Genomic DNA, 26536 nt, shown 5'->3' with positions numbered 1-26536 from the left:
AGTTGTCGATATAATACAATCTTTATCAACTTTATTTCTATTAAAGGTTGTTTTAATAGGTGAGAAAATCACTTGGTTAAACAAGACTTTTCTTTGTGAGAATTCTTCTTATGTGTAAAACAGCCTTTATTATTATGCATTATATCTCCGTTATACATAAATTTACTATTCCAAAAATATCAAAATCTTACATATATTTATGTAAGTTCTTACGTAAGTTAACAAGAAGATAGTAATCAAAAGGAAAACAGATATAAAAAAAAAGGATAATAACCAAAAGGATAACAGTAGAAAAAAAATAACATAAAAAAAAACATGACATTTTAATGAGACACTTTGGAAATTCAAAACTTTTACTCGTCATAAAGTGAGTTAAATATGTGTCATCAAACTTTTTTCCATTGTTAAGGACTAAAAAAAATATTATAACTTTATAATTTCAACATATCATATTTAAAAATATATATCAAATTAAAAATATAAAGTTAAAAAACATTCAAAACGCCTTCTCCCTCCTACTTCTGATCCCTAACAAGTGAACTTACAGCTAATTTTAGTAGTCTCCATATTCCATTTATTTAGTTGCTACTGGAGCTGGTGTACTTTGAGCCATGATTTTCTGTTCTGTTAGCGTAAATGTAAAATTTCATAATAACAATAATTACAACAATAGTTACAATAACAATAGTAATAACTTTACATAAAAATATTCAAACAATGTAATAAAACAACACTCAAAAAACTGCCTAATTGAAGTTTTTTGAGCAAAATTTTTTCAGCTGTAGTGAGATGTCAAGGTTTCTTTGGAAGTGTTTTCTTGATAAAAGTTCCCTAGTTTACTCCAGCTCAATTAAATCATTACTCCCTTGTAAACATTTCAATCTTAGCAAATATTTTTAATAAACATACCAAGTTCATCAAACTTTGCTTTCAACGATGTTAAAGCAGCAGTGCTTTCTTCAGACTTTTTGCGAAGGTCTACACTAAAAGTTTAACAAAAAATCCAAAAAGAAATTACTATTTTATGTTTACATAAAAAATTAAATACAAAAATAATGATGACAGCAAATGTTTAATGATCGGAGAAAAGGAAACTAAAACAGATTTACTTTTCTGTTTGCGCTGCTTTTAAGTCAACCTCTGTTTTATCATTTTTTGTCTTCAGGTCTCCCTTTTCTTTGTTACAATTTTCAAGATCAGCTTTATATTGGTCTATAATGAAGTTAGTACCCACAATTCAAGATGGCAAAAAGATATCAACCAAGTTGTGTAATAATACTACTATACTGAATGCTACATGTTAGGAGCAGTACTGCATTGACTAATTAGATTGTTTTCAAATTGGTTATTCCTTTCTGATTGTTTTGATGTTATAAAACACTTATTGCAAACATTTTTTGCTATTTCGCTTGCTTTTAAAAAGTACTTTTAGTTTTGGCAAATTAATGAAGAAATGAATGCTTTATAAGTATGACTTTAAATATAAGATCTGATTTAACTTGATATGTTTTTGAAAACTTTAAAAACTTTCTTAGTGATAACAATCTTGCTCTTAAAATTTGAACAAAAATAAATAAATTACTTGCAAGAATTTCAAGACTTTTATAAACATATTGATATGTATTGTGTGTTGTCTGATCATCTATCTGCTTGCTTAATAATCTATTGAACTGCGACTAAAATTAAGAAGAAGAAAAAAAATAAGAAGTTGCGAAAATGCAATGAAATTTTTAAAATATATGGAGAAAATTAAGTTACAATTTACTAAGATTGCAACTATGATTAATTAATGTTGCAAAAATGGCTAATTTTTTTTTTTTTTCAAAAATTAGATTTTTATTAAGGAAATTATTGTCTATTAGAATTTATTTCAAACTTAAGTTAAGAAAGTTTTCATTATACATGAGAATTTTTTCATTATACAAATTATTGAAAAATGTAAAATTGAAGGCAACTTTAGCTTTTATGTTATTGAATGTCTTGAGTTAATTAACACCTAAAATAAATTTTAAAGAAGCTTATATCTAACAACATACACTCATATATCTATCATTTTGTCAATCTATATCATTACATTCTTGAAATAATTTTTTTTTAAATTTTCCTTTTTACCTAACTTATTGGGATCAGAGGTTTTTAGTTTATTTTTATTTTAGACAAAAATAATACATAAAAATCAAAGGGATTACATATTTTCAATCGATTAAACCAACGTTATTCAATACAAGAGCTTAAAAAACATAAATATTTGTTTATGGAAATTTGTATTTGCCAAGGATGTAATCATAACCAGTAAAGTTTAGTAAAAAACGAATTAATCTGAGAAGATACCTATATCAATGGACTGTATTAATATTACCTCAAATTCTTTAAAAAATTGATCTTTATTTTTTATCTCTTCTGCGAACTTATCAATTTGTTGTTTCAATTGTGATGTTACATACTCTTTTTCCAAGTTAGATTCGCTCAATTTAAATGTCAAATCAGCATTTTGCAGAGTTAACGACCAAGCATAATAAACTGTGGCACCCAGAACAAGAGAAGGCACAATGTAAAATACGTAACCCATAGTGAAAGTAAACTTTAAGGTAAATAACGCACTGTTTTAACAAGTATTTAAATTAACCAGTACCGTAATTTGAATGAAACCAGCATCAAGAAAGCTGGTTTCTCTTTATATCTATGTTGGATAAAATAGTATTACTCTACAAACATATTTCGAGCAAACTTTTTTCTATTTACAGGAGTGAATAAATTCTTTTAAAGTTAAGAAAAAAAAAGAAAAAATATATTTATTAAGCTATTTCATATAACTTTAAGTTTTTATATTTTTTTCGACTGATAACTAATTCTATGCAAGTCAGTGAAAACCATGCGATTTTGTGGTCTGTAATTTTATACACAAATTAAAAGATTAGGCGTTTCTTCACTTTTTTTTTTTTTTTACTAAAACCATGATTTAAAATCAAGTTTTTTTTAATTTTTTTTTTTTTTGCTGTCATAGTTATAAATATGTAAAATAGCCATTTCATGAAAAATAATAAACAAAAGGTCAAAGCGAAATTAAAGATGCTTTTATAAAAAACTAAGTAGCAGTCAGCATTGTTTATATGCAAACATCGTGGTAAGCTACTTTCAAACAGCTTGGCATTCTCTCCCCAATCCACCATACAAAGTGAATACAAGTGGTGTAAACGATTCATTTTACAAGATTCTTGAAACGCTAGGTTATTTACTTGAAAATAATAAGAACCTTTGTTCAGCCGTTGAATAAAGTCTAAAACGCACTAAAGTCGAATAAAATTTTGTGACGAAATTATACAACAAAGCGCATTAAGTATTTTTTATATTTTCCTATGCAAAACGAGTTGTTGTATAGGTTATGCACAACTTAAACATGTCGGTAATCGCTGGCTTTATTATAAACAATGCAAATACAAAGTTTTAAGTCAAAATGTTAAAAAGAAAGTAAGGAACAAACTTAAACTCAGTTACTAGAAAATAAGGCCCCAAATGCTCAGCAAAGTTCATATCATCACGTCGAAACTGAGCTTGGTCAATAAACGAAGCGAGCTAACATCAAAGTGCCGCCATGAAAATAGATTTTTAATAAAAAACTTTAATGCCATCAGAGCATTTTTTTAATGTTTTGTTTTACGGTTTATACATTTAATGATCGTTATATAAACCATATTACTATTATTATTATTGTTATTGTTATTGTTATTATTATTATTATTATTATTATTATTATTATTATTATTATTATTATTATTATTATTATTATTATTATTATTATCATTATTATTATTATTGTTATTACTATTATTATTATTATTATTATTATTATTATTATTATTATTATTATTATTATTAATATTATTATTATTATTATTATTATTGTTATTATTATTATTATTATTATTATTAATATTGTTGTTATTGTTATTATTATTATTATTAATATTGTTGTTATTGTTATTATTATTATTAATATTGTTGTTATTGTTATTATAATAATAATGATAATAATATATGCATAATAACAATAATAATAATAATAATAGTAATAGTAATAATAGTAATAATAGTAATAATAATAATAATAATAATAATAATAATAATAATAATAATAATAATAATAATAATAATAATAATAATAATAATAATAATGATGATAATAATAATAATGATAATAATAATAATAATAGTAATAATAATAATAATAATAATAATAACAACAACAATAATAAAGATAATAGTATATTCGCTCTACTTATACCACTCTGTATTGAGCACTCTTACTGGAAATATCAACATAATTTCAACATATTTTGTATATATATATATATATATATATATATATATATATATATATATATATATATATATATATATATATATATATATATATATATATATATATATATATACATACAATAAACTATCAAAGTCTTAAAACATAAAAAACATTATAAAGTTAGAGTATAATAAGCTAAGATATTATTTCAGTATTTTTTTAAAAAGTTAAACGAGATTTTTATTAGTAATAGTATTATGGAGGTACCGTTCAATGTGAAAAAAAAAAACTTTAAGAGGAGGTTTGTACCAACTTTGGTATATTTAAGAATCGCTTTAAACACAAGCCTTTTTATAAAAATGCGATTTGTAAGGAAGTTTTTATTAGATTTTTAGCATAGATAAATTCTTTCGCATAAGAAATGGACAAATGAATAGCAAACGGACAAACACAAAAAACAGCTGGTAAAAAAAATTAAAGTGACTAAAATCAAAAAGCTGTTATTTTTGATTCTTTACCATTCTTGTGTTTTTTAAATCTGAAAATCGTTTTGTCATCTTTAGATCCGGATCATTTAGGAATGTGCAATTGAAGTTTTTAATAAGACACACACTTATAGCAGTCCCCGATAATTTTTTAGAATTGCCAATATAATGAAAATTCCCTCAAATGAAATGCACTTTGTTCTGCGTTTTTTCAATAATTCTATTCCATCGCTATAAGACAGTTTGTTTGCAATCGCTTGAGCCCATCCACAGCTGCAATGGTGTCTTTACTCGATGTAATCTGGTGAATGCGGTGGATGGTCATGCAATTCATATTTTAATTGATTAATTTTAACAACTATTAAAACGCTTTTGCAAGCAGGACTATTGTCTTGATGAAAGATTTCTTCTCTTGCCCTGGTCTGAGCTCAAACCTTTTTTTAACCAATTGATCCGATAGTTGGCTTTAATAATATTCGATAGTTAGCTTTAATAAGATCCGATAGTTAGCTTTAATAAGATCCGATAGATAGCTTTAATAAGATCCGATAGTTAGCTTTAATAAGATCCGATAGTTAGCTTTAATAAGATCCGATAGTTAGCTTTAATAATATTCGGAATTGATTGTTTTACCTTTCTAAACTATACCAGAAGGGTTAAAGTATCAACTATACCAGAAGGGTTTAAATATTATTGTTCAAATTCTTGTTCTAAAGAAAAATAATTTTTAATTCTTCAGACATTTTAAACGTGTAATTATCATTTAATAGAAAATTTTCTAATAAAAAAAGGCTCATTTAACGTTTTCTTGAAAATTTTCCGTTTTTATTTTAAAAAATTTTTAATTTTAAAAAAAGGCCACAATATAAAATTTTTGTCTTGCTTACCCGATCCACTTTTGAGCAATATTTCTTGGTTTTTAGTGAGCCTGAGGTAAATTATAACTTAATAGTCTCCTTTAACCCTAATAGTAAATTTTCTCTTATTTTTTCGCTGATTGAACAAAACTTCAGAAGAAAAACTGAGAAAGTTCAAATGTAATTAATTAGGATCACTTCCAGGTACTCTTATCAATTATAAAATTAAATATAATGAGTATAAAATTAGATATAATGAGTATAGATTTACGGGAAAATTTTATTTCAAAAGAGAAAAACTTTTTTTTTTTAAAGTAGATAACTGAATCTCGATGATTTCATCTCGGTTGGAAAACAAATTTGAATAAAGATGATCTCTCAGCCTGGACCACGAAGACTAATCACAGATTGGGGTTGTTTAAGTTAAAAACCACAGATTGCAACTTCGCTTTTTTAACTCAGACAACATGCATACTGGTCCAGGTTGAGAACTTTAAAATAATATTTTAAACATAAAATAACATCTTTTTCCAGTTTATGGCCTTTTTTTTTTTTTTTTAGGGCAAAAAGTTCAAAGAAAAAAATCTTTTTGGTTTTATTTTGGATGCGCTTTAGGAGGTTTTTACGCGCGAAAACATATCCCAAGTTTGATACAGATTTATCTTTGATAGTTAGATAATCTTTGGCTTTTACTTTTTAATTTTGAACTTCTGTGAATAAAAACTTTTTTTTTTAAAAAGAAAAAAAAGAGAGAAAAGACAATTATTCTTAAAACTGGTTTACAGTTTCAAACTTTGAATGAAACGTTGTCATGTATTTAATAACCAAGCATTAAATCTTTCGTTGTAAAGACGCCCTGAAAAAAATTAAACTATTCATTAAATTAACATAAATTAACATAAGTTATTGATAAATTAACTCATTTCTGTTGAAAATGAAACTGAAACAAAGCAGTTAAAATGATGTACCATGAAATTAATCAAACTTACAAAGATCTTTAATTATCGTGTATTAATTTGCTAACACGCTGAAATTACTTGAATTGGGAGTTTTCTTTTCTGTTAAAGTAAATATACAATTCTACAATAACAATACAGGATCAATCTAATAAGAGCAGTTATACATAATAGGGAGAAAAAAAAAGGAACATTAAGAATAAAAAACATCACAAACTTTCATAAAAGAATAATTCAAAAAAATCATAATCAATAATTATAAAGATTAATTTAGTTTCAATGTTATGAACTGATTTTTAGAACTATATTTGTAGATACATAATACATAAAAAAAAATGATATCAACACTCCATCAGTCATCTCAACGAAAGTACGCGAGATCAAAGTTTGTACCCGTTTTTTCTCGTCATCCAAAAGTCTACATTTCTTGATGGCTAGTTATACTAAACTTTTATTTGTTGTTTTTTAATTGATAGACATTTAGTTTTTAAGGATATTTTACTTTAATAGCACCTATATCTTAAATGTTGAAAAAAAATTTTTTTTACTGAAACAGCTGCTGCTTTTATTACGCAAACAATAATTTCTACAACTTAGAATCTAAAAAATTTAATAAGTCACATAAAAATAATCAGGAACACAAAGTTTCATAATTGATATGACCCTAACGCTCATGATAAAAGTCATTATTATACAGACGCTACTCGACTTTATCCCACCGCCCCGCCCCCTACCCCTAAATTTTTGATTTATTCTGATAGAGAACTTTATACTGATTAAGAATCATATAAAAACATGGGTCTCAAAATCAATGGAAAGTGATCTAAACTGAAGTTGAAAGTACAAAGTTATACGACAAATCCCTAATATTCGCCATCTTGAATAAACTAATGTTACGGTTGATTTTGTTCTCAAAAGCAAAATATTGCCTGCCTGGCAATACAGCTGTGGCCAAAAATTAAAGACCACTCATTTTTTAGTTGGTTTCTTAATCTTTAAACTAAAATTAAGAAGATTCTAATTGACATATTAAATTTTTTTTTTTTAATTATCTTGTTAATTAAAACATACGGATTAAAGTGGTATAATTTTTTAAATCTAATTCTAATTAAATAGCGTTTAACTTATTAAAAAACTGATGAGTACTTATAAATCTTCTTTAAATAAATTGGACAAAATTTAACGACCACTTTCAAATCTTTAATTTGCACTTATTAAAAATAATAATCCATTATTTTTTTTAACTGTCTTAATTGCTTATTACGTTGGCTATAAAATAAAGTGTCGAAACCTGAGTTTCGATATCAAATAAACATTTATTTTTTGAATTGCAATAAGGATATAAAAATATTGCAAAAATGCGTGTAAAGATCGAAGAAAAAGACAGATACGCGGCTCTTGTATTAAAAGAAATCTATAGCATCAGACAAATAGCAGAAAAGCTCGGAAGGTCTCACTCTTGCATTATTAACATAATTCAACTATACAAAGAGACCCGGTCAATTAATGATCGTCTTAGGACTGGACGCACAAAAATTTCAAATGACCGTGATGTTCGCTTGTTAGTGAGATTAATGAAAGAAAACAGACAAGCATCATCTACAGACTTGTCTACGATATGGACACTGTCAAATGGTCTGAAAGCAAGCCCTAGAACTGTGCGAAGGGTCCTCCACAATTTAAATTATTTATGGCGCGCTGCTGCAAAAAAACCACGCTTAAATAAAAAAACAAAAATTTCCCAGGAAAGAGTGGTGCAAACTACATAAAAATCGGTCAACAGATCAGTGGAGCCGTGTGGTCTTTAGTGATGAAACGAACGTTGAGGTAGACAACAGAAAAGGTCGCGTAATGTTGCGTAGACTTCCAAGCGAACGGTTCGATGAATCATGCATTTTGAAACGAACAAAACAAGGCAGTGGTTCAATAGGCATTAACAAAGGTAGACTCAACAAAGAAAGGTACATCGAAATTTTGGAAAACTCGCTTATTCCTAGCATTGATTTATGGCAGTTGCAAGATGGATTTATTTTCCAGCAAGATAATGCGTCGTGTCATAAAGCGCATGTTGTTAGCGATTGGTTCAATTCTAATAAAATTCAAGTGCTTCCATGGCCTGCCAATAGTCCACACTTGAATCCAATAGAGAATTTATGGTCGTGGCTTGATCAAAAGCTTGGTAAAGAACAACTTTACAATTTGGAAGATTTGAAATCTTCTATCTCTCATCATTTGAAAAATGTGCATGATGAAGTAATCAAAACTTTAATGAATTCAATGCCAGAACGAGTACAAGAGTGCTCGAAAACAAATGGAGGAACAACACGTTTCTAAATTATTTTTTTATTGCTTTTTGAAATATTTTTGAAACTGGTCTTAAATTTTTCTCCAATTTTTTTTCCCATATATATTTTTTACTAGTCAGTTTTTTAATTTTTTAACATTATTTTGTAAAAAAATTATAAATTCTTTTATAATAAATATAAAATACAATAAAAATTCTTTCTAAAAATGTTTTTCTTTTTTTGATGCCTTTTTCCAAAATAAAATTATACTAAGGTTAAAAATAAATTTTGAAAAAAAAAAAGAGTGGTCTTTAATTTTTGGCCACCGCTGTATATATATAGTATATTTAATTTTAGATATGATTAACCGTACGGTCAATAACCAAACTTTCACCATTCGTTCAATAACCGGATATCCGGGTACCCACCTACTGTGTAATGAAAAGAACAAAACTATAATGTTCAAAATTTTATTGTGAAAAAAAGAGAAGTTTTTTTTGAGTGAACATCAAGTTGCATGGCATAATATATCATTACACGTCATACGAATGATATCATTACACGTCATACGAATAAAAAAGCAAACTCAACATATACAACATATAATGAAAAAAATCCACTGAAAAAACAACTAGTGTGGCAAAATCTTGAACTTCAGGAATTTTATGCATTCCTGGCTATTTTGATAATCTCTGGTGCCAACAACTCAAATACTGACAATACAAAGGATATGTGGCAGTCGTACTCATATCCATTGTATCGTGCAGCAATTGGCATCAATCTCTTTTGGAACATCATTCGTTTTATTCGGTTTGATGATGCCAATACTCGTACTCAACGCATGGAGATTGATAAAGCTGCTCCAATACGAGATATTTGGACAATGCTTAATAGTATATTAGCAAAACATTGTAACCCAACAGAGCACCTGACCATCGACGAGCAACTTTACCCATATCGGGGTCGAACTAAGTTCACTCAATATATTCCATCAAAACCAGCCAAGTATGGAATTAAAGTATGGTGGATATGTGATGCAGAAAACTCGTATCCCCTCACAGGTCAGATTTACACTGGAAAATCAAGTGCCGGTCGTGAAAAAAATGTTGGTGAGAGAGTTGTAAAAGACTTGGTAGTACAATACAAAGGATCCGGTAGAAACATTATAATGGATAATTACTTCACTACTCTGCCATTGGCAAAATCTTTACTATCCTGGGATCTAACAATTGTTGGTGCTTTAAAGAAAAATAAGACATGCATTCCACCAGCAATGACAGCATTGAAAACACGAGAAGAACTATCCACCGTGTTTGGCTTTCATGAAAAAGTAACCATGTGTAGCTATGTGCCCAAAAAAAACAAAGCAGTGATTATGCAATTATCAATGCATCAGGTAGCAAAGATTGGTGATGATGCAAAGAAAAAACCAGAAATGATTGAGATTTACAACTGGTCAAAAGCTGGTGTTGATACAATGGATGAAATGCTTGGTGGATACACTACTAAAAAATTAACTCAAAGATGGCCTCTAGCATTTTTCTACAATATTCTCGATGTTACCTGCCTTGCAGCATATATCCTTAATTATGAGAATAACAAAGTGCTTCCAAAAAAATCATATGAGCGACGATTGTTTTATCGGCAACTGGGCAGAGAGCTGTGTATTCCGTTTGTTGAAAAACGTTCGCATAATCCAGAAATCATGAGGCAGTTTGCTACGAAAGTGGCAATTGAAAGTTTTTTTGGTCGAGCAATAAATCCATATGTGCAACCAACAGCATCTAAATCTTCTAAACCCCAGACACAACTCGATTCAACCAGAAGGAAAAAAAATTACTGGGGTATGCCATGTTTGTCTCACCTGCGAATTTAAAAAACGTCGAAAAACTCGAAAATCATATTTGATATGTGAGCTCTCTATTTGTGATGAGCATTGTGTTTCAACCACGCCATGTGAGGAGTGTGTGAAATAATTAACTTCTTTGTTATTTTTTATGGCAATGTGTTTAAATAAAAAAAGATACTTTAACAAGCAGTCTTATTATTGTGTATAAACTCGGCTTTCATATATAATAACTTAAGTGAGTACCGGGGTACCCGGTTATCGAAAGGAAGGAGGTATCGAGTTTGATAGTTAATAACTGCTATTGAATGATTGATTCCAAAAAATTTTGACAAAAAAGTGGTGTCAAACTACTTTAACTTTGGGGATCCGAGCAGTCATAAAAATATTTTAAAAGGACGTTAACAAATTCTAGTTTGGAAACTGGAATGGATACCCGGGTACCCGGTTATTGACCAGACTGTTAACATGTATAATTTGAGATTGTTTCACACAAAATTTTTATTATCAGTGTTGTAAAAAACACTTGAAAAGTTTAAAATTCAAACAAAAAATACTTGGTGGAAAAAGTATTTAAAATACAAAATAAAATACTTTAAAAGTATTTAAATTACGTATTTAAAATATTAGTATTTTAAATAATTTCCAACACTGCACACACACACACGTACATACATATATATATATATATATATATATATATATATATATATATATATATATATATATATATATATATATATATATATATATATATATATATATATATATATATATATATATATATATATATATATATATATGTTAGGGCGTTTTATGATTTTCAAAAATTTTAGACTAAAATAAAAATTAAAGGATGAAAAACGCAATATTTTCCATTGAATGATGTTATCGTTTTTTTTATATTTTTAATATCGTTTTTTTTATATTTTCCATTGAATGATGTAATATCGTGTACAATGTTCATTGTTTATTATAAAAATCGAAATGCCATTTATGTATTTAATCATCAATCATCATCCAGTGCTAGGAACTGTGACTTCTCTTGAGAACAAGATGATAGTTTCCGCTGTACTGGAACTTTTTTTCGCGAACTTTCAACTACTTGGAGTACATCTTGAAACCTTTCTTCGTCCATTGTTACACCCAAGAAATCATGACATAGCTTTACTCCTCGTTCAGCAGCTTCGTTGACTACTTGAAGACTTTGAACAATTGTCTTCAGTTCAAGAAAGTTGTCCAGTTTTGTCTATTCATTGGCTGATGTTTGAAAAAACTCATAGGGACCATTCACAATATGGAAAAACCTCATTAATCCAGGGACAATCAAATCACTCAGTGACTTAATCTCTTCTGAAATTGGTTTAAGGTTAGGCTTTCCGAAGGATGCTCCAACTCGATCTGTAGTACTTCCAGCACTTTCAAATTGGAGGAGCCGGAGCCTCATACTCTCTTTGTCTTTGTCAGATACCATTTGTGAGAAAAGAGCCAATGGAACAAGCTCTTCATTCATATACCAACTATGTCTGCTAAGAGCTTTTATTCCCTTGCCAGCAATTATAGAGTCATGGTATGCAAACCGTTTCAGTTTCTTGACTTAAATCAAATCGTTGACTGGGGCATCAGCTGCAAGTGAGCATTTAATCCACCATTGCAGGTGGACACTTACAGAAAACATACAGAAACGTTGTAATTTCTTGATTTGATTTTTGGTTGCAACTTCTGAATTGGGAAACTGCTCAATTATCTTTCCGGACAATAATACTATTTTCATAGTGTACAGAAGTTTTGCCATCCATCTTGCTTTGTGCAAAGCTCCAAGGTGCTTCATGCTAAACTTCTGAGATTCGGATCCTTTTGTAACTAATAACAGGCTGAGTTCAATAAGTTCTTGGTAATCCCCTCGAGTGAAATCTAACGCTAGGAATTCACGGAAGGAATTTGTTAAGCTTTCTTGTTCCTTTTCAGTTGCTCTAGGAAGTTCAGGATAGTAAAAGTTTGCTTTATTAACTGGTGGAAGTTGTAAGTAGTGGCTCTTGAATCTGCAACAATTTATAATCATTACCACTAGTTAAAGCAAGTCAATTTAATCAATTTAAAAATCTTTTTTTTCAATGATGTTGTTAAAGCATTTGGCTTACCTTTTAAAAAGTTGAATGTTTGGACCAGATGAAGCCTCTATATTTAATGAATCACAACAGCCGCTAAGCATGACTTCTCCTACATGCCTGCGGCATGCAAACCACAACAAGGGGCGGTCTAGTACTTTCTGCAGGCAGACACGTGCTGCAGTATGCTGTCTTGTGATGTAAAGAGTGAATTAACTAATTCTTTGATAAAACTAAACCTAATAGCCTTACAATTGTCCATTACTAAAACCTCCACAGTATTTGTAATCCTAGAGTTTGTGCAAAAATGATTTGTTGATTTGAAATTTGATAAATTATTAACATTTCACAAAAATTAATAAATAATTGCTGTGTTAAAGCCTAGACTGTATTCGAGGAGGTTGTGTTGAAGACCATACCTATGATGTTTTTGTCGCATTTCTAATCTACAAGCAGATTTTTTGTTGCAACAGAGACAACGTTACCATGTTTCAGATCAGTTTTTGTGGTTGAGCTTGGAAGGGTTGGCACACCAAGAAGCTTAGTTCCATTTACTCCCGATACTAAAACAGGTAGACGATCATCGGAGTCTTTGTAGTCTAGAGAAGCCATTAGTTTTCCGTCCCAATGTACCACCATTTTTGGAGATGGATTCCATTTGTCTTTTATTTGTTGGCTAATATGGGGCAGTACTGATATTCGATATCGTTGGACTGAACTGGAACTTAGATTTATTTTTAAAACATCTCCTCTGCAGACAGATATCATCGAATGTACGAATGAATTCATCTTAGTATAACTAATATTATTCCTCATACATACGAAATAATCACAGAATTGACATTACAAGCAAATTCTAAGCATTTCTGTGCATTTGTCGCAAATTTCGGTACTTATCAGTGAATTCCTTAATGCCCTTGGGCATTTTTTGCTCAGCCTGATAAGATACAACAAAAAATGAGCAAGGGATGTTGGTGAAAGCTTCGAATTTGGCCACATTTGGCCCAAATTTTGACTTTTGTGTGGAAGTCCACCCAAAAACGGGGTTTTGTCGCCAATTCCGGTACTTGCCAGCCTCTCTGTTGATTGTCTTTGTCATCTGGTGAACACATATTTGTCCAATATCATGTGGGACAAATATGTGTTCACCAGATTTAATTTACCTTTTGTGTCGCCGTTCAACTTCAGAGAAGGCCGAGCTGGGTCCAGCAGTCCCCCCCCCCCCCAACCGATTCATCACAAGAACTACTGGTTAACTCAAACTCATCAGTTTCTTTGAACATTATCGAATGGTCTCTTTTGGGAAAAGCTTTATCATAGGTTCTTTTCTGCATTTTCTCAACAACTTTTGAATGGGCTTTGACAATTCCTGAATAAGATGCTTTCCTATCAGTTATCATGCTTTGCATGAAAGCAATGTCTGCATCGATGGATTCTTTTTCCTTTATTGTTTTATGTTGTTTTTGAACTTCCATATCTTGGAGAACAGATTTCTTATAAAATTTCATGGTAGTATCTAATGTTGACATAAATATCTTGATTCCTTGGTTATCCAAATGTCTTCGATTTTAATTGTATTTCATTAACTTCATAAATTCATTGTATTCTTCATTCATTATTTTGCCAATGTTGTTTCTTCCACTTATTGGAGAGATATTTGACTTCAAATAATGCTTCAGGACATTATCAATTGTAAGAGATAATGCATCATTAAAGTCTAAATCTTTAAGGGTTGCAAGCAGGCAAAGAATTACTTGCTTCTTTGTTGGTAGTTTATATCCCTTAATTTTCTTGTCGTTGATACCAGGAGTGGTCCCTAATATCATTTTTATAGTTTCCATTATGACACATTTATATTATATACTAATCATTAGTAATCTGAAAAATAATCAAAGTTAGTTAAGTAATAATACTAAACAAAGATAAAATAAATATTCATAAGATATTATTACGAAAAATGTATATTTTACACAGTATCAAACTTTATGTCGCTTGTGCTAACTCATATATGATCAGATTGCAGAAAAAAATTAATAGCCGTTGTTTTTAGGCCCAAACGCCTTACCAAAAACTTGAACAGCTATCCACGACCAAATTTTGAGTTTTGTGGAGCAGCTGGGACGCCCTAATATATACACACACACATACATACATACATACATACATACATACATACATACATACATACATACATACATACATACATACATACATACATACATACATACATACATACATACATACATACATACATACATACATACATACATACATACATACATACATACATACATACATACATACATACATACATACATACATACATACATACATACATACATACATACATACATACATACATACATACATACATACATACATACATACATACATACATACATACATACATACATACATACATACATACATACATACATACATACATACATACATACATACATACATACATACATACATACATACATACATACATACATACATACATACATACATACATACATACATACATACATACATACATACATACATACATACATACATACATACATACATACATACATACATACATACATACATACATACATACATACATACATACATACATACATACATACATACATACATACATACATACATACATATTGTGAGGAGGGAAGATGAGGAAAATTTAAAGATTATCTTTAAGTTTTTCCCGACTCAAACACGCAACATTCAAACGAAGAAAAGAGCGACATGAAAAATGAATGAGTCCCACCATTTATGATTAAAACTGTTTTTGCAAACACGACTTGAAACACAATGATATGATTTTAATTAGTAAAGTTCTAGAAAGTTTTGTAGCCATTCTGATATAAAGACTAATAAAAAGAAAACTAGTAAAACTTGTTTTAAGGAATACCATGACTCAGCAGTTGAAACTAAAGTACTGAACGAACTTGAAGAAAAAGAAATCTATTGTCTGGACGAGAATTCAAAATAACACCTGCGGACAGAAAGAAATGGAACGGTTGAGAAAATCTTTTAGATTTTTTTGGGAGAATTTTTTTTTGGGGATATTTTTTTTGAGAGAGATTTTAGTAGATTTTCTTGAGGCCTCTCTTTAGAGAGATGTTTTCGGGAAAATTTTGATGAAGTGTTTTAAAGAGAGTTTTTTAAGATGTATTAAGAAAGAGTTATAAGAGATTTAAAAAAAAAAAAGGATTTTAAAAGAGAAATAAAAAGTTTTAAGAGATTTTAAGAGATTATATGAAAAACGAATTTAAGAGAATTTTAAGAGATTTTGAAAGAGGATTTTATGAGAAAAGAATTTTAAGAGATTTTAAAAGAGGATTTTATTAGAAAAGGATTTTTGAAGATTTAAAGAGAATTTAATGAAAAGAATTTATGAACAAGTTAAAGAGGAACTTATGAGAAGGATTTGGTAAGGAAATGTATTTGAGTAACTTTCAATTTGCGTTATTATAATTATAATGAATTGTTATTTGTATGAGTTAATATCAAGAGAATATATATATTGATGAGAAATAATTGAGAATAATTATTAAGAAAAATAAGTAAGAGAAGAAAAACCAGTCCTAAGTATTTTTATTTTTGTTTTCATTTTAAGTAAGGCAATATTATCATTATAAATACTTTTATTATTGCTTTATATGCGTTAAAAAAAAATTGTTATTAAAAAGTCTGATGCTCCTACCACGCGTCTAAATTATTTTGCTTCACTCTTAGGAAAAAAAAAAAAAATTAAAATCAACTTAGAAATAGACCTTCCTCAAACCAAAACTTCTTATTAAATAAAATAAAAACTCAAATAAAAACTTCTTATTAAACCTCATAAGATAGCGTTCGGACTCAGTTTTAGGTATCGGGGTCTAGGAACTGATTGCAACCATTTTTTGGACAAACCAAACTAAAGTTAAGACAAACCGCGCATTACCATCGTCACATTATTCATCTTTAACATAAAAATAAATAAATAAATATAAAATAAATAAATAAAATCCACCGCCCTCACAATATATACATATATTATTTTTATTTTAGCAATAATAGTAGAAGAGTATTAAGTAAAATATTTTTTGTTATTTCTAATTATTTATTTTATTGCATTAATAACTCTGTCTGTTTATTCTCTCTGACTTTGATTAATTTTAGGCTGGTATAAATAGAGCATTATAATGATTTGTCTGGGAAAAAAAAGTTAAAATATAACCATTTTATTACTTTTGTATTAAATGGTTATATTTTAATTCGATAGTACCAAGTATCCAGATCAAAAAAATGTAAAAGCTGAAATGGTCTAATTTCGTCCGAGAAAAAAAATTGACTTTGAAATTTTATTCTATAGCACAAAATTCTGAAATGACAGCATAAAAAGTTTTTGCATTTTTACAGCACAAAAAGCTCATTTTCAATTCAAAAATGCAAATTTTTTATACATTAAATGGTTAACATTCTGACACAGAAAAATGGTAAATTTTCATGAAATGAATCATTCAAATGTGCTTGCTGTTCTAATCAATGAGGTAGGTTTCCAATCGGTTTCCATAGTCTGGATGGTTTTTTGGCCGCTTCCTTTGCCAGTGGGCATTGAAGGAATGATGAAGAGCTTCAGTGGCCTGTTCACTGAAAAGCCCCAGTGGCCTTCCTTTAGAATTGATGAAATCCTTGATGTTTTATATTTATCAAACTGAAAGAAAAACATCCCATCCATGAGCAACACAATCTTTCTCAGAGTTTAAAAAAAGAAAAGTTATGTTCAGAATGTCTGACATCAATTAGCAAAGGTCTTCCTCATAGCTGCAACCAGTTCAGCTTTACGCAAAATTTGAAACATTTAGCAGCCGAGGATTCAGTTGATTTAGAACAGATTGCATCATCAGTTGTTTCATCAAAAGATGCCTCACCACACGGAGCAGTCAGGCTTGCTAAAACAAATGGAGGCCGACAAGTCCCACTTGTTAGATGTAAGTGGACTTTATTGGAAGTTGTTTTATTTATTTGATGCAAACAAACATTATACTTTAGCCTTAATCAACTTTTTCTCAGGTGATGCAAAAAGTGCATAAAAGCTCTTTGGGGATCCTCCTTCAATCACAGCAAAAGATCTAGCCCATTTAGAAAGCCAGTTCAACAGAAAGTTGTGGTAATTTGAACCATACCGTCCAATCATTAACATCGAAACCTTACCGCGATTATCATTTCCACAATTTGAACGCTCTAATTCTAACGAATCTGACAAAGATTAATATGCTTTGGGTGTCTTACATGATCTGTTTTATATGTTTTGTATGTTAATTGTATATTTGACATTATTTTAAGCTTTACAAAGTTTTCTATTATAAATGATAAATGAGCACCTAATTTTTTTATTTTTTTTATTGCAACTTCTCAACTTTTAAATTGATATTCCTAGAAAGTATATAATTAGGGAAAAATTCATACACATTGTTGAGTTAATTATTAACCATTTTTGACTATTTTTTATTGTTAACTTACCACCTTATTAAAAAAATTCAAAAATAGACATTGTAAATATAAATATAATAACACTGAATAACAACCCAAAAATATCTTGTTTGATGATTACATTTTCTCATTTTTCTTCTGAAAACCGTTTTTCTCTATCACGTCAGGTTTTTAAGATATTAACATAAACATACCTTTTTTTAATCCCTTATTGTTACGAATGAATAAGAAAATAGAGTTTAGTTTACTAAGTTAATAACAGATGGCAACACTAAACATATTCTTTTGATATTTTAAAATGATATATTCTGTTCTGAAAATAGGTCCGCTAAATGATGTGCAGGGCATCGTTGTTTGTTGTGATCGAGTGAAGTTATGTTCGAATATTGTGCTTCTTAAAAAAGATCCCGTGTGTGCTATTTTAGTTTATAGATAAGGAGTAATGAATAAAGTATTTGATTTAAACATAGTAATTAAAAGTGAAAACTCCTGAGTGGTTTAATCGAGACCGAAATTTGTTATTTCGAGTTTGTTTTGTTTTCTACCGAGTAAGGTAATGTTTCACCTGTCTTTTAAGAAGACTAATATCATTTTACAGAAATGAACCCTGTTGAGTTCATTTATTTTTTATCGAATGCTAATTTAATGATTTTTGATATTTTCCTTTTTATGTGAATTGAATTCTCCCTTATGAGGAAATGTAATAAGTATATGAATGACAAGTGTCTAGTGATAGTGACTGATTTACTGTGTATTAGATGTTTATAAACTGATGTAAATGAACGAATTGCTTGTTTAATTTAGTGTACTTAATTTGTAACTGTATGTTTATTAATGAGTTGTGTGTTTATTATGAGTTATACTATTCCTAAATATTTGCTATTTTTTTTCAGTGAAAACAATCGCGTCTAGAGGCTGCATCAATTCACCAGACTTGTTTTATTATGTGTGTGTTTTATCTCACAGACAAAAGCCACCGAAAGACATTTACACCATTTCTGAGAAAAGCTTATGAACTATACTTTGATTCAAAGGTTGACAGCGGCAAGTCATGGGCACCACAGTTCATTTGTTTGACATGTGAATGCAACTTACGGGGTTGGATAAGGAAGGCTAAAAATAACAACCATCTGGCATTTGGAGTTCCTATGATATGGCGTGAGTCAAGCAACCACATCACTGACTGTTATTTCTGTTTGACAAATGTCACAGGTTTCTCATACAAGACTCGTTCATCTGTGAAGTATCCAGATATTCCCTCGGTTTCAAAACCAATTTCACATGATCCAGTCAGTTGTCCAATACCAACATCACCTACAGAATACAGAGTCGATGATGCAACACAAGAAGAAAGCTCGTCTTCCAGCAACATGGCAGACTCTGACTACAATCCTGATGATAATGAAATTCATTTGATTAATAATGATGATCTTTGCGACCTTGTATGGGACCTGGCACTAACAAAAGGTCAAGCTGAACTGCTAGGTTCACGTCTGAAAGAGTTTAATTTGCTATCACCAGGTACAAGAACTTCACAATTTTGACATAGACACAAAGAACTCGTGCAGTTCTTTGCAATGAGTGACAATATGTGCTACTGCACTGACATCCAAGGTCTTATGTCAAGCCTCGGTGTAGAACATAAGACTGAAGCATGGCGTCTATTTATTAATTCCTCCAAGGCAAGTTTGAAGGCTTTATTATTACACAATGGAAACATGTATGCATCAGTACCGGTTGGTTATTCTACTCATCTAAAAGAGACGTACGAAACCATGTCGCTACTTCTTGAAAAAATTTGCTATCGCAATTACAATTGGAATATGTGTGGTGATTTAAAAGTGATCACTATTCTCATGGGAATGGAGACAGGGTACACCAAGTACTGCTGCTTTATCTGCGAGTGGGACAGCAGAGATAGGAAACACCACTATATAAATAAGAATTGGCCCATTAGAGATAAAATGGAGCCAGGTAGTAAAAACGTCCTGCGTGTGCCATTGGTTGAGCGTTAAAAAGTTCTTATGCCTCCACTTCATATAAAGCTGGGGCTCATGAAAAACCTCGTAAAGGCACTAGACAAAAACTCAGATGCTTTTCGGTACCTATGCAACAAGTTTCCAGAGTTGAGTTATGCGAAAGTGAAAGAAGGTGTATTCTAGGGCCCTGCGAATCGGCGTTTTTAGTTTCGAATCGAATCTCGAATCGGAGCAGGTCTTGATTCGCGAATCGAATCGAATCACGAATCGAATCACTAGTTGAAAGAAATTTAAGTTTTTTATATTTATTTTTATGTATACTATACAAAATATTACAAAATTTGAATGTTATTTGAACAAACTCTTTTTGTTACTTCTAGCCCAAATTAATCGTTCTCTGCCAAAGTAAACATTTCTGATTTAAATCGAGGGTCTAAGAAAGTAGTGGTAAGAAAAACGTCTTCACTTAAATCAAACCTCATTTCCAACTGCGTAATAAGATCGTCAACAAATTTACCCATCCCTCTTTTATCCATCAAGCGAAGATAATTTTTCAAAGTTGTAATGCACGGATAAACTAAACTAATGCTTACGCTTTTTTCCGCACTTAGTATAGTAGTGGCTTCAGATACTGCATTTTTTATAGGAGCGACTGTTGTTAATAATTGCACTTATGTTTCAGTTGGACAAGTCGGTGGCACTTTCATACAGTTTTTTTTTTGTGAACACTCAACTAGAGCAATCTCTATAGAATCATTATTTTTTTAAACCCATTCCAATAAGTTAGAAGTGCTGTTAAAGCGCGTTTCCACATCCATTGGAGGCTTTGACTCAGGTTTTCCTTGAGAAATCTGAGAAAACTTTTTGAGAGTTGTCTGTCCAACTGATGATGAGTGAAAAAATCCTACTATTTTATGAGCCTTGCTAATTAATATAACAAGAATTGGTTGGTTGTGTATAGCTGATTTCACACAAAGTTGGAGTTTATGAGCACAACAGCCTAGCCAATCAAGCCCAAGAAGTTTAAGTGTGCATGGCATACTGGGAGTAGTATCGGTTGTAGCTCGGAAAATATTATCTGAAGTCAAGTCAAATTTTGACAGCACGTTTCTTAAAATTTCTTCAGTGGAAGTAGCTTTGTGTCAAGCATTTATTACTTCCAGATTTACAACTGATAAACAGCATAATTCTAAAACCCAAGAGGATGAAATAAAGTGGCAAGTAGAAACAAGAAAGTTATCACCATTGTCGGCTTTAAAGTGATCAAAAGTGAAGCTAGTGTGAGGGTGGCGTTTTTCTTATATGTTATTATTATTCTATTTTCTTTTGCAGTAAAGGGGAAGGGGAAGGTTTGGGTTTAGTGTTATGCTTGGATTAGGTAGATGGAGGTTGGGAACGAGGTTAGTGGTCTGGGAAGTACTTGGTTAGGTAAGGGCGAGGTTTAGGGATAGTTTGGTTAGGAATGGGCAAGGTTTAATCTAAAAGGGCTAAACTTATAATCGCCGTCCTCAGTATATTCTATAATGTAATAAAACTCAACAAATGTTCTATTAATGTGTAATGGTAGCACTCTTACTCTTATAACTTTTATATAATACAAATAATATTCTCTTACGCTTCTTGCAGTGTTCAATACTGTTTATTTCAATTACTCCTCTTTCTTTTATATTTTCTTTTATTACAAATATCTCTTCTTTAATTAAATCTTCTGGTTATTCTCCAACAATCAATATTAAAATCTTCTTTTCTTCTTTTATTCAACTGCTTATTAAACTGCTTATTCCTCAAAATACTCTTCTTATCACAAAATTCTTTCTCTTCTTTAAAATCCTCTTTAATTCTCTTAAAAATCTTCTTTTAAATCTCTTTAAAACTCTTTTCTCTTAAAATTCTCTTTTGAATCTCTTCTTCAAAAACTCTTTTCTCTTCTCCAAAAAACTCTAATTCTTCTCCAATTCTTCTCCTAACAAAAACTCTCTCTCCACTTAACTGTCAGATTCTTTCTTTTTTGAGCTTTTATAGTTTTTGCTTGTTTTCCTGTTGCGATATCTTTTCATTTATTTATATGGCAGGTTGATGAGTCTTCGTGTTTACGTCTTTTCTCCGTTGTTTTTAACTTTTCTTCTTTCCGTTTTATCGTCTACTTACGTGATAGATCGGTGAATCATCGTGTATTAGTCTTTTCTGATCGTTGTTTTTAACTTTTCTAATTGTCGCTTTATCGTTTACGAATCTCCACGTTTACGTCATTTCTCAGTTGTTGTTTTTAACTTAATTCTTTTTGCTTTATCATTTATTTATGTGAATAGTGGACGAGTCATCTTGTATGTGTCTTTTCCGATCGTTGCACAGTGGAGTATTTCACTTGAAAAGTTGAACAAAATTATTTTATGTTTATTATCGATGTGATATGTAGTAAAAAGAAGTTTAGGGTCATTATATTGTATTAAAACAATTGGTCACACATGAAATGTAAAAAATTTATATATTAAAACAAAAAATACATATTTTTATACATCTTACATACTTTACAAATATCTATAACTTTACAACTATTTAACATAATGATAAATAACTAAATTTATAATACTAAAAAGGATAATCACACTTGAAAGATGCATCTAAACCTATACTGGGTTTCTCAATCATTGAACTTTATCCTTAGGTTATACCTGTTGTTATGAATTATTTTTCGTTAAAGGATTAAATCCTATGGTTAATCCGCTACAAGGGGCTAATGATTTGACAACCAAACAGTTTGAAATTAACAATCTAAATTTATTATTATAGCCCTATATTTAATCCAAAATAAAATAGAATATTTTTGTACATGTCAATGCAATCATTTTCAATCAGAATCAATATCTGATATGTCGTCAATCGTCATCGCTTGTGAGTCTTCTAATGTTTCCGGCATCAAGAGTCCTATTGTCTCACTGGAGAACGGTTTTCTTTTTGTCTGGGGCCTTTTTCTCATACTGCTTAGCAAAGGATCCGAAGTTAGCAGAAGTCTGTTTAAAATATCTCTATTACAGTTTTCTCGCGAAGACTTCCTCGCATAATTCTGTCGATAAAGATGGAAATGTTTGTTTCTGGCTTCGGCTGCTTTTTCTGATAGCTGGCCAATAAGCAGTATAGCCTGTTCAATTATTGTGGTGCCATGTCTTAAAACTTTATGCATAGTCGGCATCATTGGGTGCCATTCATATAAATCAACATAAAGTTTAGCCGTCTCATTTGCAAAATTTTCAAATTTTTTTACATTAATTTGATGCCCACTCGAAATTGCTTCCAAAATGAGATTACATTTTTTTATAAGATTTATATCAACCCCTGTGATGCGGGAAGTGGTTAAGGGATCGGCGAAAAATCTTCTTGATGTATTCCCATCATTACTGTTCCCAAATCCAGCCTTAGGAATATCAACCAACAGCCCTAATTCATCTTTAAAGGCATTTTGAATTTTTTGTTTTGTTTCCGCTACTATTTTTTTATCTTCTTCTGTTCTTGCTTGCCATTTTTTTATTGGTATTTTATACGACATATGCAGCAAGGATTCAAAAAATCTGATTCTTGCGTGCAGTATTGATAGCCCAAAGTTCAGTGTTTCACGGCTTTCTGTCGTTTTTTTATTCAAGTCATTAAAATCTTTTGAAGTTTGCCCACATATATAGCATCTCATTGTTGATGTCGTATTTGTAGCAGCATTGCAAACTTTTCCATCAATCATAGTAAAAAGAAATACATGCTTTATTTGCAAATTACCACCAAAAGCGTTTATTATTTCACTTTTTCTCAAGCCTTTTATTTGGTTCTCTATGTATTCGATTTCATCATTCGTTACGTCTTTGCTCTCCCGAATAAAACGGATTCTTATTGGTCGGCAATACCTTGTAGATGATGGTGCTGGGTTTTGCCAAAGCACCTTCTTTTGGTTACCAATATGGCATATGAGCCGTAGGGGCACAAAAGAACTTTGAAATATGTTAGCGTCGCTATCATCGCTGTTTTGAAATTTTTGTTTAAACGTTTGTTGTTGCGAGCCATCAGAACCCCATTTCGAAATCAATTCTAAATTATTTCTTTCTTTTTCATTTAAATTTTCAATAATTTCATTCATATAACAACATAATCGCCTAGACGTGTGATCCAGAAGATCTTGTAATTTAATTTCTGAACAAGTTTCTGTAACTGTTATCGATTCTTCTGGTGGATAACATTCCTCTTTGGCTTTTTTTATAAGTGAATAACATGGATAGATATTCTTGTTGGCTGCATGAATAATTTCATATTGTTTTTTAGTCATATCAGCTTCCACAAAAATTGACAACGCTTCTGATGGTGTGTGCTTTTTAATGATATCTTCAGTAGATGTGTCACTTTTTCTATATTGTTTGGCTTTTGTTGGTGTAAATAAAATTTCCTTTATAACGTTAGACGCGTCACTGTTCCCTGCAGCACGTTGACTCATTTGAGCAGCATACATCAACTGCTCACAAGGTATATGTTCCCTTAAAACCCTTGTTTTTCGCCTTCTCGTTGGTAAACTCGATTCATAAAATTTTTTTGACGGTCGGCCGGGTTTTGCTACCGTCCAAGTTGGTAGAGCTATGGTGGTATTGAGCCATTGTTTGTTATTTTTTAAAAAACGCTCTCTTATACGGCTAGCGTTTTCCCATTTTTGTTTAAATTGGAACTTAAAAGGTGAAAAAATGGTTTTTAGTGCACTTTCTTCATTTGCAGGGCATTTAGTTATGTTTTTAAGGTGTTCTAATAAAAACACGAATTTGTCGTCAATTTTTTCCTCGGAACTTTGCTCCAAGACTTCATAAAGTGATTGTCTAGTCATCTTTATTGTGATAGCTTGAGATTCTACAATAAAAATATTAATTAAATTAAGTAAAAGTTTTAATCACAAAAAAAATGTATTTGCCTTATTGACTAAAAAAGTTAAAAAAATCTTAGGGCGCGTACATGCGCAACTTTTTTTTTTTAAAATGGTAAATAGAATATCTAAGGTTTACGTGAAGCACAAGCTCGTAGCTTAATAAGGCTTAATTGATATTCAAAAACACTTTTTAATATCGTGTATATAAAAAAAACGTTAAATTTTTTACATCAAATATAATTGATGAGAAATGTGACAGTAACATATAAAATAGAGAAAATAAATATACCAAAAAATTGAGCTTACCTTCTTTTTCAATATCCATTATGGTTTTTAAAATTTGTCACTAACCACAAACTCAAAAAACGATTTGTAATAATGCTCGTCAACAGGAACGTTGAAAAACAATTGAATTCATTACCACAATTACTCGATTTTTAAAGCTGCCCCAATAAGGTGGGAGGGAGATGGGTAACCGAAATGACCATTTAGGGATGTAACCTTTATTAAGCTTTAACAATGCACCAATAAAAACAGATTTTGACAAAATTTTGAAAATTGACTTTTGATCAACTTTTTCGTATAAATACTCCACTGTGCGTTGTTTTTAGCTTTTCTTATTATCGCTTTATCATTTACGCGTCTTCGTATTTACGTTTTTCCACAGTTGTATTTAACTTTTCTTCTAACGCTTTATCACTTATTTATGTGAAGAGTTAGTGAATCATCTTGTGTATGTTTTTCTATCGATCGTCGTTTTTTATTTTAGTTTTCCCTCCTCACACTAGGTTTGGAGATTAACTGGCTTTTTATACTTTGTTGGAGGTTAATATATAAATCATCGACCATGTCACCTAAATTTCGAGATAAAGTGATCGGATGTGGTGGATGATATTACCCTTGAGTAAGCACCGAGCACAGATTAATAAAGCCAGATCCAGAAGTTGTCTCAAATGATTTTCCATCTTTAATTACAAATCTAAGCACTGCACGGTCGTAGTTTTTTTTAATAACTGTATCTATTGGAGGTCGAATAAAATACGAATTTAACGAGGAACTTGATGATTGCTCGATTGTGTTATCGGAATTCTTTTTTCTTTTAGTAGCAGATGTGCGCTTTTTTGTTGCTTCTACGTGTAGTTTTTTATGGTCACGTTTTAAATGGTTCCATAGATGAGATAAAGTTCCAGTTTTCTGAACAGAATACTTTTTGTTGCAATTTTCTTGTTTGCATTGCCAGAATACTCCTTTTTTTTCAAAGAATTCTTTAACTGCCGATTTTTTAGAAGTCATTTTATAGCTTGATGCGAAAATAGCTTGATGTAGCACAAACAAAAAATATCGA

At 30.3% G+C, this 26536-nt stretch overlaps 5 protein-coding genes across 5 annotated transcripts; 2 read left to right on the top strand and 3 right to left on the bottom strand.

Moving 5' to 3' along the window:
* Window positions 1–87: 87 nt before the first annotated feature.
* Window positions 88–3099, bottom strand: LOC149893339 (uncharacterized). The gene is made up of 6 exons (XM_090098219.1): window positions 2360–3099; window positions 1583–1676; window positions 1110–1212; window positions 910–983; window positions 546–624; window positions 88–411 (listed from the first exon to the last, which is right to left on the bottom strand). Exons 1-5 carry the CDS (start codon window positions 2567–2569, stop codon window positions 575–577), a joined length of 531 nt encoding a protein of 176 aa, XP_089954345.1. The 5' UTR covers window positions 2570–3099; the 3' UTR covers window positions 88–411; window positions 546–574.
* Window positions 3100–7956: 4857 nt separating this feature from the next.
* On the top strand, window positions 7957–8367 carry LOC149893338 (uncharacterized). Its single transcript, XM_090097414.1, has one exon. It carries the CDS (start codon window positions 7957–7959, stop codon window positions 8365–8367), a length of 411 nt encoding a protein of 136 aa, XP_089953540.1.
* Window positions 8368–11600: 3233 nt separating this feature from the next.
* LOC149893337 (uncharacterized) lies at window positions 11601–14717 on the bottom strand. The gene is made up of 2 exons (XM_090071359.1): window positions 12871–14717; window positions 11601–12771 (listed from the first exon to the last, which is right to left on the bottom strand). The coding sequence occupies exons 1-2, from the start codon at window positions 12939–12941 to the stop codon at window positions 12327–12329; spliced, it is 516 nt and encodes a 171-aa protein (XP_089927485.1). The 5' UTR covers window positions 12942–14717; the 3' UTR covers window positions 11601–12326.
* Window positions 14718–17011: 2294 nt separating this feature from the next.
* On the top strand, window positions 17012–20664 carry LOC145187179 (uncharacterized). Its single transcript, XM_090076798.1, has 2 exons — window positions 17012–17822; window positions 17905–20664. Exon 2 carries the CDS (start codon window positions 19269–19271, stop codon window positions 19866–19868), a length of 600 nt encoding a protein of 199 aa, XP_089932924.1. The 5' UTR covers window positions 17012–17822; window positions 17905–19268; the 3' UTR covers window positions 19869–20664.
* Window positions 20665–23041: 2377 nt separating this feature from the next.
* LOC145193585 (uncharacterized) lies at window positions 23042–25824 on the bottom strand. Its single transcript, XM_090076921.1, has 2 exons — window positions 25498–25824; window positions 23042–25175 (listed from the first exon to the last, which is right to left on the bottom strand). Exons 1-2 carry the CDS (start codon window positions 25514–25516, stop codon window positions 23152–23154), a joined length of 2043 nt encoding a protein of 680 aa, XP_089933047.1. The 5' UTR covers window positions 25517–25824; the 3' UTR covers window positions 23042–23151.
* Window positions 25825–26536: the final 712 nt, after the last annotated feature.

The sequence above is a fragment of the Hydra viridissima genome, unplaced genomic scaffold, assembly GCF_058129835.1.
Source record: "Hydra viridissima isolate aposymbiotic clone 2 unplaced genomic scaffold, HvirCarnegie_v1 scaffold_1, whole genome shotgun sequence".
Lineage (NCBI taxonomy): Eukaryota > Metazoa > Cnidaria > Hydrozoa > Anthoathecata > Hydridae > Hydra > Hydra viridissima.
This window is presented reverse-complemented; position numbering and strand designations above follow the sequence as displayed.

Bases quoted from the DNA above. Each gene is read 5' to 3' on its own strand.
- LOC149893338 (XM_090097414.1), top strand. From the start codon at position 7,957: ATGCGTGTAAAGATCGAAGAAAAAGACAGATACGCGGCTCTTGTATTA.
- LOC149893339 (XM_090098219.1), bottom strand. From the start codon at position 2,569: ATGGGTTACGTATTTTACATTGTGCCTTCTCTTGTTCTGGGTGCCACA. The intron at 1,677-2,359 runs GTAATATTAATA...TCTTAATTTTAG, and splicing joins AATTTTTTAAAGAATTTGAG to TCGCAGTTCAATAGATTATT. The intron at 984-1,109 runs GTAAATCTGTTT...TTAAACTTTTAG, and splicing joins AAAGCAGCGCAAACAGAAAA to TGTAGACCTTCGCAAAAAGT.
- LOC145187179 (XM_090076798.1), top strand. From the start codon at position 19,269: ATGTGTGTGTTTTATCTCACAGACAAAAGCCACCGAAAGACATTTACA.
- LOC149893337 (XM_090071359.1), bottom strand. From the start codon at position 12,941: ATGCTTAGCGGCTGTTGTGATTCATTAAATATAGAGGCTTCATCTGGT. The intron at 12,772-12,870 runs GTAAGCCAAATG...AAATTGTTGCAG, and splicing joins AACATTCAACTTTTTAAAAG to ATTCAAGAGCCACTACTTAC.